The sequence below is a fragment of the Monodelphis domestica genome, chromosome 5 (assembly GCF_027887165.1).
Source record: "Monodelphis domestica isolate mMonDom1 chromosome 5, mMonDom1.pri, whole genome shotgun sequence".
NCBI classification, from domain to species: domain Eukaryota; kingdom Metazoa; phylum Chordata; class Mammalia; order Didelphimorphia; family Didelphidae; genus Monodelphis; species Monodelphis domestica.
The window spans coordinates 267,022,530-267,037,308 of NC_077231.1; the positions used below are offsets into that span (position 1 = coordinate 267,022,530).

Below are 14,779 nucleotides of genomic sequence, written 5' to 3' on the forward strand. Positions count from 1 at the left end.
TGTCAAATAGTTTTTTGTATAGTATTGGGATCAATTGTTTTCTGAATGTTTGATAGAATTCACTGGTGAATCCATCAGGCACTGGGGATTTTTTCTTAGGAAGTTCTTTGATGGCTTGTTGGATTTCTTTTTCTGATATGGGATTATTTAAAAATTCAATTTCTTCTTCTGTTAGTCTAGGCAGTTTGTATTTTTGTATATATTCACCCATATCACCTAAATTGGTGTATTTATTGCCATATAATTAGGCAAAATGATTTTTAATAATTGCCTTAATTTCCTCTTCATTGGAGGTGATGTCCCACTTTTCATCTTTGATGCTGTTAATGTGCTTTTCTTCTTTCCTTTTCTTAATTAGATTGAGCAGTACTTTGTCTATTTTGTTTGTTTTTTCAAAGTACCAGCTTCTTGTCTTATTCATTAAATCAATAGGTCTATCACTTTCGATTTTATTAATTTCTCCCTTAATTTTTAGGATTTCTAGTTTGGTTTTCTGCTCGGGGCTTTTAATTTGATCGCTTTCAAGTTTTTTATTTGCATTTCCAATTGATTGATCTCTGCTCTCCATAGTTTGTTAATATATGCACTCAGGGATATGAATTTACCCCTGATTACCACTTTGGCTGCATCCCAAAAGGTATGAAAGGATGTCTCGCCATTGTCATTTTCCTCGGTGAAATTATTAATTGTTTCTATGATTTCTTCTCTAACTAAACAATTTTGGAGCATCATATTGTTTAATTTCCAATTAGTTTTATATTTGATTTTCCATGTACCATTACTGATCATTATTTTTATTGCCTTGTGATCTGAAAAGGCTGCATTTATTATTTCTGCTTTTCTGCATTTGTGTGCCATATTTCTGTGAACTAATGTATGGTCAATCTTTGTGAATGTGCCATGTGGTGCTGAAAAGAAGGTGTATTCCTTTTTATCCTTATTTATTTTTCTCCATATGTCTATTAATTCTAATTTTTCTAAGATTTCATTCACTTCTTTTACATCTTTCTTATTTATTTTTTGATTTGATTTATCTAAATTTGATAATGGTTGGTTTAAGTCTCCCACTAATATAGTTTTACTGTCTATTTCCTCCTTCAATTCTCCTAGTTTCTCCATTAGAAATCTGGGTGCTATATTATTTGGTGCATACGTGTTGATTAGTGATATTTCCTCATTATCTAAAGTCCCTTTTAACAAAATATAATTACCTTCCCTATCCCTTTTGATCAGGTCTATTTTTGCTTTGGCTGTATCAGATATCATATTTGCCACTCCTGCCTTCTTTCTGTCAGTTGACTCCCAGAAGGTCTTACTCCATCCTTTAATTCTGACCTTGTGGGTGTCTACCCACCTCATGTGTGTTTCTTGAAGACAACATATGGTAGGGTTTTGGATTCTAATCCATTCTTCTATTTGTCTACGTTTTATGGGTGAGTTCATCTCATTCACATTCAAAGTTATGACTTCCAGTGGTGGACTCTCTGGCATTTTGATATCCTTCCCTAATTCTAACCTTTCTTTTTCAGCTCTACCTTTTAGTCCAGTGATTTACTTTAAATCAGTCCCCCTTGTCCCCTCCCTTGATATGTTTCCCTTTCTAGTCCCTTTCTTTTTGTTCCCTCCCCATTCCCCTCTTCTTCCCTCCCTTTTTTGCATTCCCTTCCCCTATCCCCCTTGGTTTTCCCTTCTCCCTTCCCTTTTTGGGTAAGATAGAATTCAAGATCCCAATGGATCTGGATGTTCTTCCCTCTCAGAGTTGATTTCCCTGAGAGTAAGTGTTAAGTAAAAACTCTCTTCCTCTCCTTCTTATAGGAGTTTTCTTCCCATCCTCATCCAGTGTGAATCTTTGTGTGAGAAAGATTATTCTATTTGGTCTTTCTTTTCCCCCCTATTTACACATTACATTTTCCCCACATGTTAGTATACATAGATTGATATAAATGTAGTCCTTATAGAAGAGAGTTTGAGTGAAAGAAAAAGTTAACATTTTTCTCCTTTTCCCTTTCCTTCATATTTATCTTTTCAGGTATTCCATGCTCTTTGTTTTTCAATATAAAACTTTCCACAGAGCTCTGGTCTTTTTTTTGCAAAAACTTGAAAATCTTCTATTTTGTTGAATGCCCATACTTTCCCTTGGAAGTATATAGTCAGTTTTGCTGGATAGCTGATTCTTGGTTGAAGGCCCAGCTCTCTTGCCTTTCTGAAAATCATGTTCCATGCCTTATGGTCATTCAGAGTGGAACATGCAAGGTCTTGTGTGACCCTGATTGGCATTCCTTTATATCTAAATTGTCTTTTTCTGGCTTCTTGTAGGATTTTTTCTTTTTTTTGAAAGCTTTGGAATTTGGCAATTACATTCCTGGGAGTTGTCTTTTGGGGATTTAGTGTAGAGGTTGTTCTGTGAGCTCTGTCAGTGGCTGTATTGCCCCCTTGTTCTAGAATCTCTGGGCAATTTTCTTTGATTATATCTTGTATTACAATTTTGAGTTTGGTGTTTATTTCTGGCTTTTCCTGAAGTCCAATTATTCTTAAATTATCTCTTCTTCCTCTATTTTCCAAGTCTGTCATCTTGTCAGTGAAATATTTTATGTTCTCTTCTAATTTCTTGGTCTTTTGGCTTTCCTTTATTAATTCTTGCTCGTTGTCTTCGAGTTGTCTGATTCTGACTTTCAAAGCCTGGTTTTCCTTTTCACTTTGGTCAAACTGGTTTTGTAGATGCGTGAATTTCTTTTGCATTATTTCTCACTTTTCCTCCCAGAGGGCTTCCATCTTTTTGATCATTTCCGATTCAGATTCTTCATGGGTTTGTGGAGAGTTTCCCTTTTCTTTGGAAGGTTTCGGGGCATTTGCTTGTGTTTCCTCTTCTATCTCCTCTGTATTTTGTATTTTTGCTCCATAAAATGTGTCCAAAGTCACCCCCTTCTTCTTGTTTTTCTTGGAATTTTGGGACTTTTGTGCTTCTGTGTAGTTTGCCATCTCTATCTGAGTGGGGAGGACTAGCTTTTTTATCTATGTCTGCTGTTCAGAGGTTTTAGCACTAGACAGATTGTCTGTTCTATGCAGTTGTTGTTCTGTCTTCCCGGGGAAACCCAGGAATTGCTGGTGTTTCTGTGTTACTGCCCTCCTCGGTTCTTTCCCGATGCTTCTCAGTTGCCTTACTTCCACACTCTGAGCCTGGCTTGGCCCTTTCCACAGGGTGTTTGTTTTTGTGCCTTAGCTGGCCAGGAGAACCAGCACTCTGAGGGGGGAGGGACCACGGCTTCCCAGAGCTCAGAGGGCTCCTGATAAGATTAACTTTCTCTGGGTTGAACTGAGTATGCCCTGAGGCAGGGACCTTCGGTGAGACTCAAATGGAAGGATTTGGTCAGGGGCCACAGGCTCCTCCATCTCTCTCTATTTCCCTGCTGTCTGGGTGCCCCCTTGACTGGGTCAGGTTGTTTTCAGGAAGAGGCCTTCAGGATAGCAGGCCCTGAGGCTCTGAGGTTCCCTCTGCTGCCTCGGACTCAGCTCTCTGGGTTGGGGGGATGGGTCATGGGCCCTTCCTTCTGCCTACCCCTTAGGTCTGAGTGATCTCGGGTTCTGGCTTTTGGGGGGCCATGCCTTTTGATCCAGGTCTAGGTCCAGGAGGAGGATTCCCGGGGTCTATGCAGTTGTTTGTTTTCAATTTCGGTGCCTTAGGAGCATATAGTTTGAGTTCGGTAGTGAAGGATTTCCGGAGATCTGAACTTTAGCTTTCTCTAAGCTGCCATATTGACTGGAAGTCCCCCTCCTTTATCTGTTTTCCTGATCTGTCATTTTTTTAAATATTATTTTATTTGGTCGTTTTCATACATTATTCACTGGAAACAAAGATCATTTTCTTTTCCTCCCCTCCCCTTCCCACAACCCCCCGCCTTTCCCTCTCCCATAGCCGACGCATGATTCCACTGGTTATCACATGTGTTCTTGACTCGAACCCATTTCCCTGTTGTTGGAGTTTGCATTATAATGTTCATTTAGAGTCTCTCCTCAGTCTTATCTCCTCCAACCCTGTAGTCAAGCAGTTGCTTTTCAGCGGTGTTTTTACTCCCACAGTTTATCCTCTGCTTGTGGGTAGTATTTTTTTTAGAACCCTGCAGATTGTTCAGGGAAATTTCATTGATACTAATGGAGAAGTCCATCACCTTCGGTTGTACCACAATGTATCAGTCTCTGTGTATAATGTTTTCCTGGTTCTGCTCCTTTCGCTCTGCATCACTTCCTGGAGGTTGTTCCAGTCTCCATGGAATTCCTCCACTTTATTGTTCCTTTGAGCACAATAGTATTCCATCACCAACATATACCACAATTTGTTCAGCCATTCCCCAATTGAAGGGCATCCCCCCATTTTCCATTTTTTGGCCACCACAAAGAGCGCAGCTATGAATATTTTTGTACAAGTCTTTTTGTCCATTATCCCTTTGGGGTACAAGCCCAGCAGTGCTATGGCTGGATCAAAGGGCAGACAGTCTTTTATCGCCCTTTGGACATAGTTCCAAATTGCCCTCCAGAATGGTTGGATCAATTCACAACTCCACCAGCAATGAATTAATGTCCCCACTTTGCCACATCCCCTCCAGCATTCATTACTTTGCATAGCTGTCATGTTAGCCAATCTGCTAGGTGTGAGATGATACCTCAGAGTTGTTTTGATTTGCATCTCTCTGATTATAAGAGATGTAGAGCACTTTTTCATGTGCTTATTAATAGTTTTGATTTCTTTGGCTGAGAATTGCCTGTTCATGTCCCTTGCCCATTTGTCAATTGGAGAATGGCTTGATTTTTTGTACAATTGATTTAGTTCTTTATAAATTTTAGTAATTAAACCTTTCTCAGAGGTTTTTATGAAGATTGTTTCCCAATTTGTTGCTACCCTTCTGATTTTGGTTACATTGGTTTTGTTTGTACAAAAACTTTTTAATTTGATGTAATCCAGATTATTTATTTTGCATTTTGTAACTCTTTCTAATTCTTGAAGTATTTCCTTTCCCAAAGGTCTGACATGTATACTATTCTGTGTTCGCCTAATTTTCTTATAGTTTCCTTCTTTATGTTCAAGTCATTCACCCATTTTGAATTTATCTTGGTGTAGGGTGTGAGGTGTTGATCTAAGCCTAATCTTTCCCACACTGTCCTCCAATTTTCCCAGCAGTTTTTATGAAATAGTGGAATTTTGTCCCAAAAGCTGGGATCTTTGGGTTTTTCATATACTGTCTTGCTGAGGTTGCTTGCCCCCAGTCTATTCCACTGATCCTCCTTTCTGTCTCTTAGCCAGTAGCAAATTTTTTTGATGACCGCTGCTTTGTAATATAGTCTGAGATCTGGGACTGCAAGACCCCCTTCCTTTGTATTTTTTTTCATTATTTCCCTGGATATCCTTGATCTTTTGTTCTTCCAAATGAACTTTGTTATGGTTTTTTCTAAATCAGTAAAAAAAATTTTTGGAAGTTCCATTGGTATGGCACTAAATAGATGAGTTTGGGTAGGATGGTCATTTTTATTATATTGGCTCGTCCTATTCATGAGCAGTTAATGTTCTTCCAATTGTTCAAGTCTAGTTTTAGTTGTGTGGAAAGTGTTTTGTAGTTGTGTTCATATAGATCCTGTGTTTGTCTCGGGAGATAGATTCCTAAGTATTTTATTTTGTCTTGGGCAATTTTGAATGGGATTTCTCTTTCTAGTTCTTGCTGCTGAGCTGTTTTGGAGATATATAGAAATGCTGATGACTTATGTGGGTTTATTTTGTATCCTGCAACTTTGCTAAAGTTGTTGATTATTTCAATTAGCTTTTTGGTTGAGTCTCTAGGATTCTTTAAGTAGACCATCATGTCATCTGCAAAGAGTGATAATTTGGTCTCCTCCTTACCTATTTTGATGCCTTCAATTTCTTTTTCTTCTCTAATTGCTACTGCTAGTGTTTCTAATACAATGTCAAATAATAGAGGTGATAATGGGCATCCTTGTTTCACTCCTGATCTTAATGGGAATGCATCTAGTTTATCCCCATTGCAGATGATATTAGCTGATGGTTTTAGATATATACTGTTTATTATTTTTAGGAATGACCCTTCTATTCCTATGCTTTCTAGTGTTTTTAGTAGGAATGGGTGTTGTATTTTATCGAAGGCTTTTTCTGCATCTATTGAGATAATCATGTGGTTCTTGTTGGTTTGCTTGTTGATGTGGTCAATTATGTGGATAGTTTTCCTAATGTTGAACCAGCCCTGCATCCCTGGTATAAATCCTACTTGATCATGGTGGATGACCCTTCTAATCACTTGCTGGAGTCTTTTTGCTAGTATCCTATTTAAGATTTTTCATCTATATTCATTAGGGAGATTGGTCTATAATTTTCCTTCTCTGTTTTTGGCCTGCCTGGTTTTGGAATCAGTACCATGCTTGTGTCGTAAAAGGAGTTTGGTAGGACTCCCTCTTTGCTTATTATGTCAAATAGTTTGTATAGTATTGGGATTAACTGTTCTCTGAATGTTTGATAGAATTCGCTGGTGAATCCATCAGGCCCTGGGGATTTTTTCTTAGGAAGTTCTGTGATGGCCTGTTGGATTTCTTTTTCTGATATGGGATTATTTAAGAAAACTATTTCTTCTTCTGTTAGTCTAGGCAATTTATATTTTTGTAAATATTCATCCATATCACCTAGGTTGGTATATTTATTGCCATATAGTTGGGCAAAGTAGTTTTTAATGATTGCCTTAATTTCCTCTTCATTGGTGGTGAGATCCCCCTTTTCATCCTTGATGCTATTAATTTGCCTTTCTTCTTTCCTTTTTTTAATTAAATTTACCAGTACTTTGTCTATTTTGTCTGTTTTTTCAAAGTACCAGCTTCTAGTCTTGTTTATTAGCTCAATAGTTCTATCACTTTCTATTTTATTAATTTCTCCCTTAATTTTTACGATCTCTAGTATGGTTTTCTTCTGGGGGTTTTTAATTTGTTCATTCTCAAGTTTTTTGATTTGCATTTCCAATTCCTTGGTCTCTGTCCTCCCTAATTTGTTAATATATGCACTCAGGGATATGAATTTTCCTCTAAGTACTGCCTTGGCTGCATCCCATAAGGTTTGAAAGGATGTTTTGCCGTTGTCATTTTCTTCAACAAAATTGTTAATTGTTTCTATGATTTCTTCTCTAACTATCCGATTTTGGAGTATCATGTTATTTAATTTCCAATTAATTTTTGATTTGGGTCTCCATGTACCCTTGCCGATCAATATTTTAATTGCCTTGTGATCTGAAAAGGCTGCAGTTAATATTTCTGCTTTTCTGCATTTGAGTGCCATGTTTCTATGACCTAGTGTATGATCTATTTTTGTGAATGTGCCATGTGGTGCTGAAAAGAAGGTGTATTCTTTTTTGTCCCTATTTATTTTTCTCCATATGTCTATTAATTCTAATTTTTCTAAGATTTCATTCACCTCTTTTACCTCTTTCTTATTTATTTTTTGATTTGATTTATCTAAATTTGATAGTGGTTGGTTCAAGTCTCCCACTAATATGGTTTTACTGTCTATTTCCTCCTTTAATTCTCCTAGTTTCTCTATTAAAAATTTGGATGCTATACCATTTGGTGCATACATGTTGATTAGTGATATTTCCTCATTGTCTATACTTCCTTTTAGCAGAATATATTTACCTTCCCTATCCCTTTTGATCAGGTCTATTTGTACTTTGGCTTTGTCAGATATCATGATTGCAACTCCTGCCTTCTTTCTATCGGTTGAGGCCCAAAAGGTCTTACTCCAACCTTTAATTCTAATCTTGTGAGTGTCAACCCGTCTCATATGTGTTTCTTGAAGACAACATATGGTAGGGTTTTGGCTTCTAATCCAATCTGCTATTTGTCTGCGTTTTATGGGTGAGTTCATCCCATTCACGTTTAAAGTTATGATTGTTATTTGTGGATTCGCTGGCATTTTGATATCTTCCCCTAGTTCTGACCTTTCTTCTTTAGCTTTCTTCTTTTGAACCAGTGAGAAAGTGTCAGTCCCCATAGTCCCCTCCCTTGAGATGCTTCCCTTTCTAGCCCCTCCCTTTTTATGCTCCCTTCCCCTCCCCCCTCTCCTTCCCTCCCTTTTTGTACTCCCTCCCCCTCCCCCTCCTTGATTTTCCTTTCTTTCTTGCCCTAATGGATAAGATAGAATTCAGGATCCCACTGGATCTAGATGTTCTTCCCTCTCAGATTTGATTTCCCTGAGAGTAAGGTTTAAGTAATTCCACTTCACGCTCTCTTCCTCTCCTTCTCATATGAGAGTTCTTCCCCTCCCCTTCCCATGTGTATCTTTATATGGGAAAGATTATTCTATTGATTCCCCCCCCCTATTTCTTGAAGTTAATCTTAGTATTATCGCGGTTCCCCCCTCTCTTTTCCTTTCTTTGTCCCAACTTTCCCCAAATCTTCTTAATGCCCCAATCTTTCCCTATGCATGTTTCTTCTAACTACTCTTATGATGATACAATTTATGAGAGTTACACAAAACATTTTCCCCACATATTAATATATATAATTAGATGTAAATGTAGTCCTTATAGAAGAGAGTTTGACTTAAAGAAAAAGATAAGATTTATCTCCTTTTCCCTTTCTTTCATATTTACCTTTTCATGTTTCTCTTGCTTTCTGTGCTTGGATATCGAACTTTCCACAGAGCTCTGGTCTTTTCTTAGCAAATGCTTGGAAATCTTCTATTTTGTTGAATGCCCATACTTTCCCCTGGAAGTATATAGTCAATTTTGCTGGGTAGTTGATTCTTGGTTGGAGACCCAGCTCTCTTTCCTTTCTAAATATCGTGTTTCATGCTTTGCGGTCTCTTAGTGCTTTAGCCGCTAAGTTGTGTGTGATCCTTATGGGAGCCCCCCTATATCTGAAGCTCCTCTTCTTGGTTTCTTGTAGGATTTTCTCCTTTTTTTGGATGCTCTTGAATTTGGCAATTACATTCCTAGGGGTTGACTTTTGGGGATTTAGTATAGAGGATGTTCTATGAACCCTTTCTATTTCTATTTTACCCCCTTGCTCCAGAACATGTGTGCAATTTTCTTTTATAATCTCCTGTAGAATAACATCAAGTTTATTGTCTATCCCTGGTTTTTCTAGGATACCGATAATTCGGAGGTTGTCTCTTCTCCCTCTGTTTTCCAAGTCTGTGACCTTTTCAGTGAGAAATTTTATGTTTTATTCTAATTCTAAATTCCCACCTTACATACTAAATTTGGTAGCCTTCATTTACCTGGTGCTTATAATACTGATGCCATACAGTGCAGATTCCTGGTTTGTACAATCCAACATGGTACTGAACTCCTGAACTTTAGCCTTCCTAGTAGATAGATAACAGATATGTGCCCTCATACTTAGACTTTATCTCTTTTTCTCAGAAATTTCCCTGCCTTAAATATTAATCATTAAAAATACACTAACTCTGGTATCTTTGCCAAGAAATCCACCAAAAAGTAATGAAGTTTTGGAAATGATTAAGAATTTAACATGAAACCCCTAACCAAAAAGTAAAAGAGGCAGTTACAAAAGATTAAAATAATTTTTGTTACATCAAGTAGAAAAGCTTTTAATTCAAAAAATAATGTATCTAGAATAAGAATAGAAACCATAAAATGGGGAAAATATTTTGGTCAATTTTCCTGAATAAAGGTTTGCTATCTGAGATCTATAGATAACTAAAAGTTATCTTTTTTTCCTTCCCCCCTCTCTACATTACTTTCTCCAAATGTGTGTATGAGATATATTCATATATTAACTAATTTAATTACTATGTATCACTAACTTGTGGGTACAAAATCATTAGATATATATGCATGTACATACAGAAAGTGGTAGTCTCTTGGTGACTGAGAATGATGATTGTCTTTGTGCATTATCATCTATTAATGTACCCTCATGTGGCTTATACATATGAACATATACATAAAATCTCCCCTAATAAAGTGAATGGTTAAAATATACGAACAAGCAATTCTCAAAAAGAATTATAAATTATCAACCACCATATGAAAAACTGCTCCAGATACCTAATAACAAGGGAAATGCAAATCAAAACAACTCTGAGACTTTATCTCACAGAGAGCAAAATGGCAAAGATGACAAAAGAGAGAAATAATCAACACTGGGTTGTGGAAAGACTTTTCATTATTGCTAAAGATGCAAATTATTACAAACATTTTGGAAAGCTCTATGAAATCGTTCAGATAAAAAGCTGAAACATTCATACTCCTTGACTCAGAGATTTCATTGCTATGCATATAGCCAAATGGGTCAAAAGTAAGAAGAAATGTTCTATGCACATCAAATAGGTATAGCAATGCATTTTTGTGGTATCAACAAATGAGAACATGGTAAATGTTCATTTATGGGGTAAAGGTGGAACAAATTACAGTATATAAAGTTTATGGAATATGGAATAGCATGTTCAAAGAAATTACCAAAATGATAAATACAAAGAAGTATGGTAGGGATGTTGCTCAGTGGTTAGAGAATCAGACCTAGAGATAAGAAGTCCTGAGTTTAAATCTGGCCTCAAACACTTCTTAGCTGTGAGGCCCTGGGCGAGTCACTTAACCCCAATTGCCTAGCCTTTTCTGCTTTTATGCCAAGGAAGAAATACTTATTACCAATTCTAAGACAAAAGGTTACAGTTTAAAAAAAAAGAAGCATGAAGCATAGAAATACTTTTGTTGACTAAGCTACTTTTCTTCTCTCCCTGTTTATCTTTTTCAAAAATAAATTCTTATATAAATGTATCTGGGAGGTGGGGAGGAATTGGGAAGAGTAATAGGAGGGAATTACGGAAATATCAAAACAAGATGTCAACAGATTTTCTTTTAAAATGTATCTTACAGATCTACAGAAAAGGGAAGAATTTAAGAGCAAACAAGAGATAGAGAACACTACAAGACATAAAATGAATAATTTTTGATTAAATTAAAAAGGTTTTGTACAAACAAAACCAATGCAACCAAAATTAGAAGGGAAGCAACAAACTGGGGAAATTTTTATAACAAATTTCTCTGACAAAGATCTAATTTTTCAAATATATAAAGAACAAAGTCAAATTTATAAGAACCCATGTCATTCCCCAAGTGACAAATGGTCAAGAGATATGGATAAGCAGTTTTCAGATGAAGAAATCAAAGCTATTGATAATCATATAAAATGTTCTAAATCTTTCTTGATTAGATAAATTCAAATAAAAACAACTCTGGGGTACCACCTCACACCTAGCAGATTGGCCAATATGACAGCAAAGGAAAATGATAAATGTTGGAGGGGATGTGGCAAAATTGGGACACTAATACATTTCTGGTGGAGTTGTGAATTGATCCAACCATTCTGGAAGGCAATTTGGAATTATACTCAAAGGACTTTAAAAGAATGCCTCCCTTTGATATAGCCATAGCACCGCTGGGTCTGTATCCCAAAGAGTTAAAAACAATTGAGAATGGATTTCTTTGTACAAAAATATTCATAGCTATAGTTTTTGTTTGTTTGTTTTGTTTTGTTTTTGTTTTGTTTTTGTTTTTTGTGGTGGCAAGGAACTGAAAACTGAAGTGATGTCCCTCAGTTGGGGAATGGCTGAACAAATTGTGGTATATAATGGTGATGGAATACTTTTGCTCTATAAGGAATGAACAGGATTTCAGAAAGAATTGGAAAAAAAACTACATGAACTGCTGTAGAGTGAAATAAGCAGAACGAGAACATTATACACAATAACTGAAATATTGTGGGATAACCAAATGTAAATAGACTTTGCTACTAATAACAATACAATGATCCAGGACAATTCTGAGGAATTTATGAAAAAGAATGCTGTCCATATATAGAGAAAGAACTGTTGGAGTAGAAATGCAGAAAATAAAAACATTTTATTTATCACTTGTTTATTTGGGTATATGATTTGGGGTTTGGGTTTTATGAGATTACTCTTTTACAAAAATGTATAATATATAAATAGGTTTTGAGTGATAATACATGTATAACCAAGTAGAATTGCTTGTCAACTCTGAGAGTAGGGAGAAAAGAGGGGAGAGAAAGAACAGGAATCATATAATCTTGGAAAACTTATGTGTAAATTTGTTACTGCAATAAAATAAAGTTTTAAAAATTAAAAGACATATAAAAGAAGATGGAAGCCAAGAAAAATAAAAATAAAATGTACCTGACATTAGTAGTGCTATAGGTTCCTTAACAATGGTTTGATGAGATGGGAAGCATCCCTTTGATAACACAATGTCATCAAGTGCAATATGTCCCCGATGACCTTTCCCAACACGTCCTTCAAAGATGACTTGGAAATCCTCCTCACTCTGCAGAATTAGTTCTTTCCTCTTCCAAAAATTGTCTTGTCCTCCAGAAAGATGGAATAGGACTTTTGTGTTATTTGTGACTGATATCTGAGAAACAGTGAGTGTTTCAATGCCCTTTCCATACATGTGATAGTGGAAAATTATCTATTAAAAATAAAATGACAAAATGGCAATTAGCGTGGTTTTATTTCCTTTGATTTCATACCAAACACATCCCCTCTTATTTATAATGTCTGAAATCTAGTGGGGACATTTAATCACTCTTTCCTTTTCAAATTTTGTTGCAAATAATATAGACCATAGCACAGCTAGGATTACTCTAATCCCAATAGCTGCAATGAAAAGAAATTATTGAAAGAGAACACATATTCCAGAATACCTGGGAGCACCTACCAGAGTGTGTATTTCCCTGTCAGTCTCTGAAAAAATAGGTTGTCTCTATACTCTGATGAGTAATCAGACAAGATTGATGTCTAGATATGTACTACCATGGTTGAATTCATTTGACCACTTATGGACAGTCTCTTAAAGATTGCAAGTTGAAAGAGATAAAATAGGCTTTTTGAAAAGTTTTACCTTTGTCTTAGAATTAATATAAAATATAGGTCCCAAAGCAGCAGAATAATAAGGGTTAGTCAATTGGAGTTAAGTGACTTGGCCAGGGTCATACAGCTAGGAAGTGTCTGAGGCCAAATTTTAACCCTATCTTCAGGACTTCCTCTCTATCTTCTGAGCTATCTAGATGTACTTGAGATAATACAATCTTGAGCTCTGCATTTTACAGATGATATAAGTGAGGTTCAGTGAGGTAAAAATGATTTGTTCAATGAGGCAGAGAAAGTAAGTGACAGAGCTAGAATTCAAATCCTTATCTTTTGTTTCCATATTGAAGATTCTTTACATGTGATGACTAAAGTTGGGATTACCATTTGTATGATAAAATAACATTTTCAAATAAATGTAATTTCAACCCAGTGTTCATAGATTTACTAGATCCTATATGCAATCAGGTCAGGAAGGTGACACATTGAATAGAGCACCAGGCTGGGACTCAGGAATACCTGTGTTCAAATCTGGCCTTATATCTTTTCTAGTTGTGTAAAGCTGGGCAATTTATTTAACTCCTCTTGACTCAGTTTCCTTATTTGTAAAGTGAGCTGCAGAAGGAAATGGCAAACCACTCCAGTATCCATGACAAGAAAATCCCAAGTGAGGTCATGAAATTATTAGACTGATTGAACTAAAATAGCAACATACATATTAAAGGGTGTCCTTCAAAAAATTTGACCACCTGAAAGCTGATCACCTTGATGGTTTATGGGGCACATAATTAACAATTTTGGTAGCATCAGAATCAAATGGGCAAAATTTCCTTGACTATATGTGATTTCTAATTAGTCCCATATTAAGACAACGTAGTCATAATGAGAATTGGCAGTTATTTTTCCTTTGGTTACCTCAATGGCACAATGTAAAAGATTTTCTGATTTTGGCAGAGTCAACTTATGCATTAGGCATATGATTGTTGTGTAATTATCCATTTCCCATTCTCTTGCACATATTTGGGGCACCATTTCATCACACCCACATGCAAAAATCACAGAATTTAATTTTCATACATATTTCATATTCCCTTTCTGGATAATGGGAACATTCCTCCTGAGAACCATGTAAGCTAATCTCTAGGACAACATGGGCACATAAAAAATATGCTTCAAATTTTACTCCATCTAAGTAGTTTTTTCTTTCTCAGTGGAAATTTCAAGATGACTAAGAAGTTTAAACACTGTAAAAATGCTGCTTTAGGGCATTGCACAAGGTCAAGCATAAAAGGTGTTTTTCTTTGGAATTGGCAGGTAACTCTGCTTACCTGATAAACATATTTTATACATGAAAGAGCTAATCATTACCAGCATTGACCTTTCACTTACTCTTCTATATTCAATACATATTATAAATATTCATACAATAATCTATTCATCATTAACTTTTCTACATCTTTTCAAGGCAGGCTTTATTATTCTCACACAGCTGCTTATAACACTGGGTTCTATGGTTTTGAGGCTAGAAAGGAAAAGAGGGGAAAGCACTACTTAGCTATCCCAAAAATCCTTTAAGAATCATTGGAATTATGTAAGTAATTTTTTTTAATCTTTAAAGAAAAAATAGTATGTCACATTAATCATCAAAGTAGAGTTTTGTCCCTTTTCTATGATTACTTATTTTAATGTCTCTTCTAAATAATTCACACTATTTTACCTGGTATTTATTGCAAAACTATTTTTTAAACCCTTACCTTCTGTCTTAGAGTCAATACTGTGTATTGGCTCCAAGGCAGAAGAGTGGTAAGGGCTAGGCAATGAGGGTCAAGTGACTTGCCCAGAGTCACACAGCTAGGAAGTGGCTGAGGCCAGATTTGAACCTAGGAC

At 36.1% G+C, this 14,779-nt stretch overlaps 1 protein-coding gene across 1 annotated transcript in view; it reads right to left on the reverse strand.

Moving 5' to 3' along the window:
* The window catches only part of MALRD1 (MAM and LDL receptor class A domain containing 1), a 1,015,998-nt gene that overhangs the window by 596,167 nt on the left and 405,052 nt on the right, over nt 1-14,779 (reverse strand). Inside the window, exon 27 of the mRNA XM_007504899.2 lies at nt 12,203-12,494. Within this exon, the coding sequence (XP_007504961.2) occupies nt 12,203-12,494 (292 nt within the window). The remainder of the gene's footprint in view (nt 1-12,202; nt 12,495-14,779) is intronic.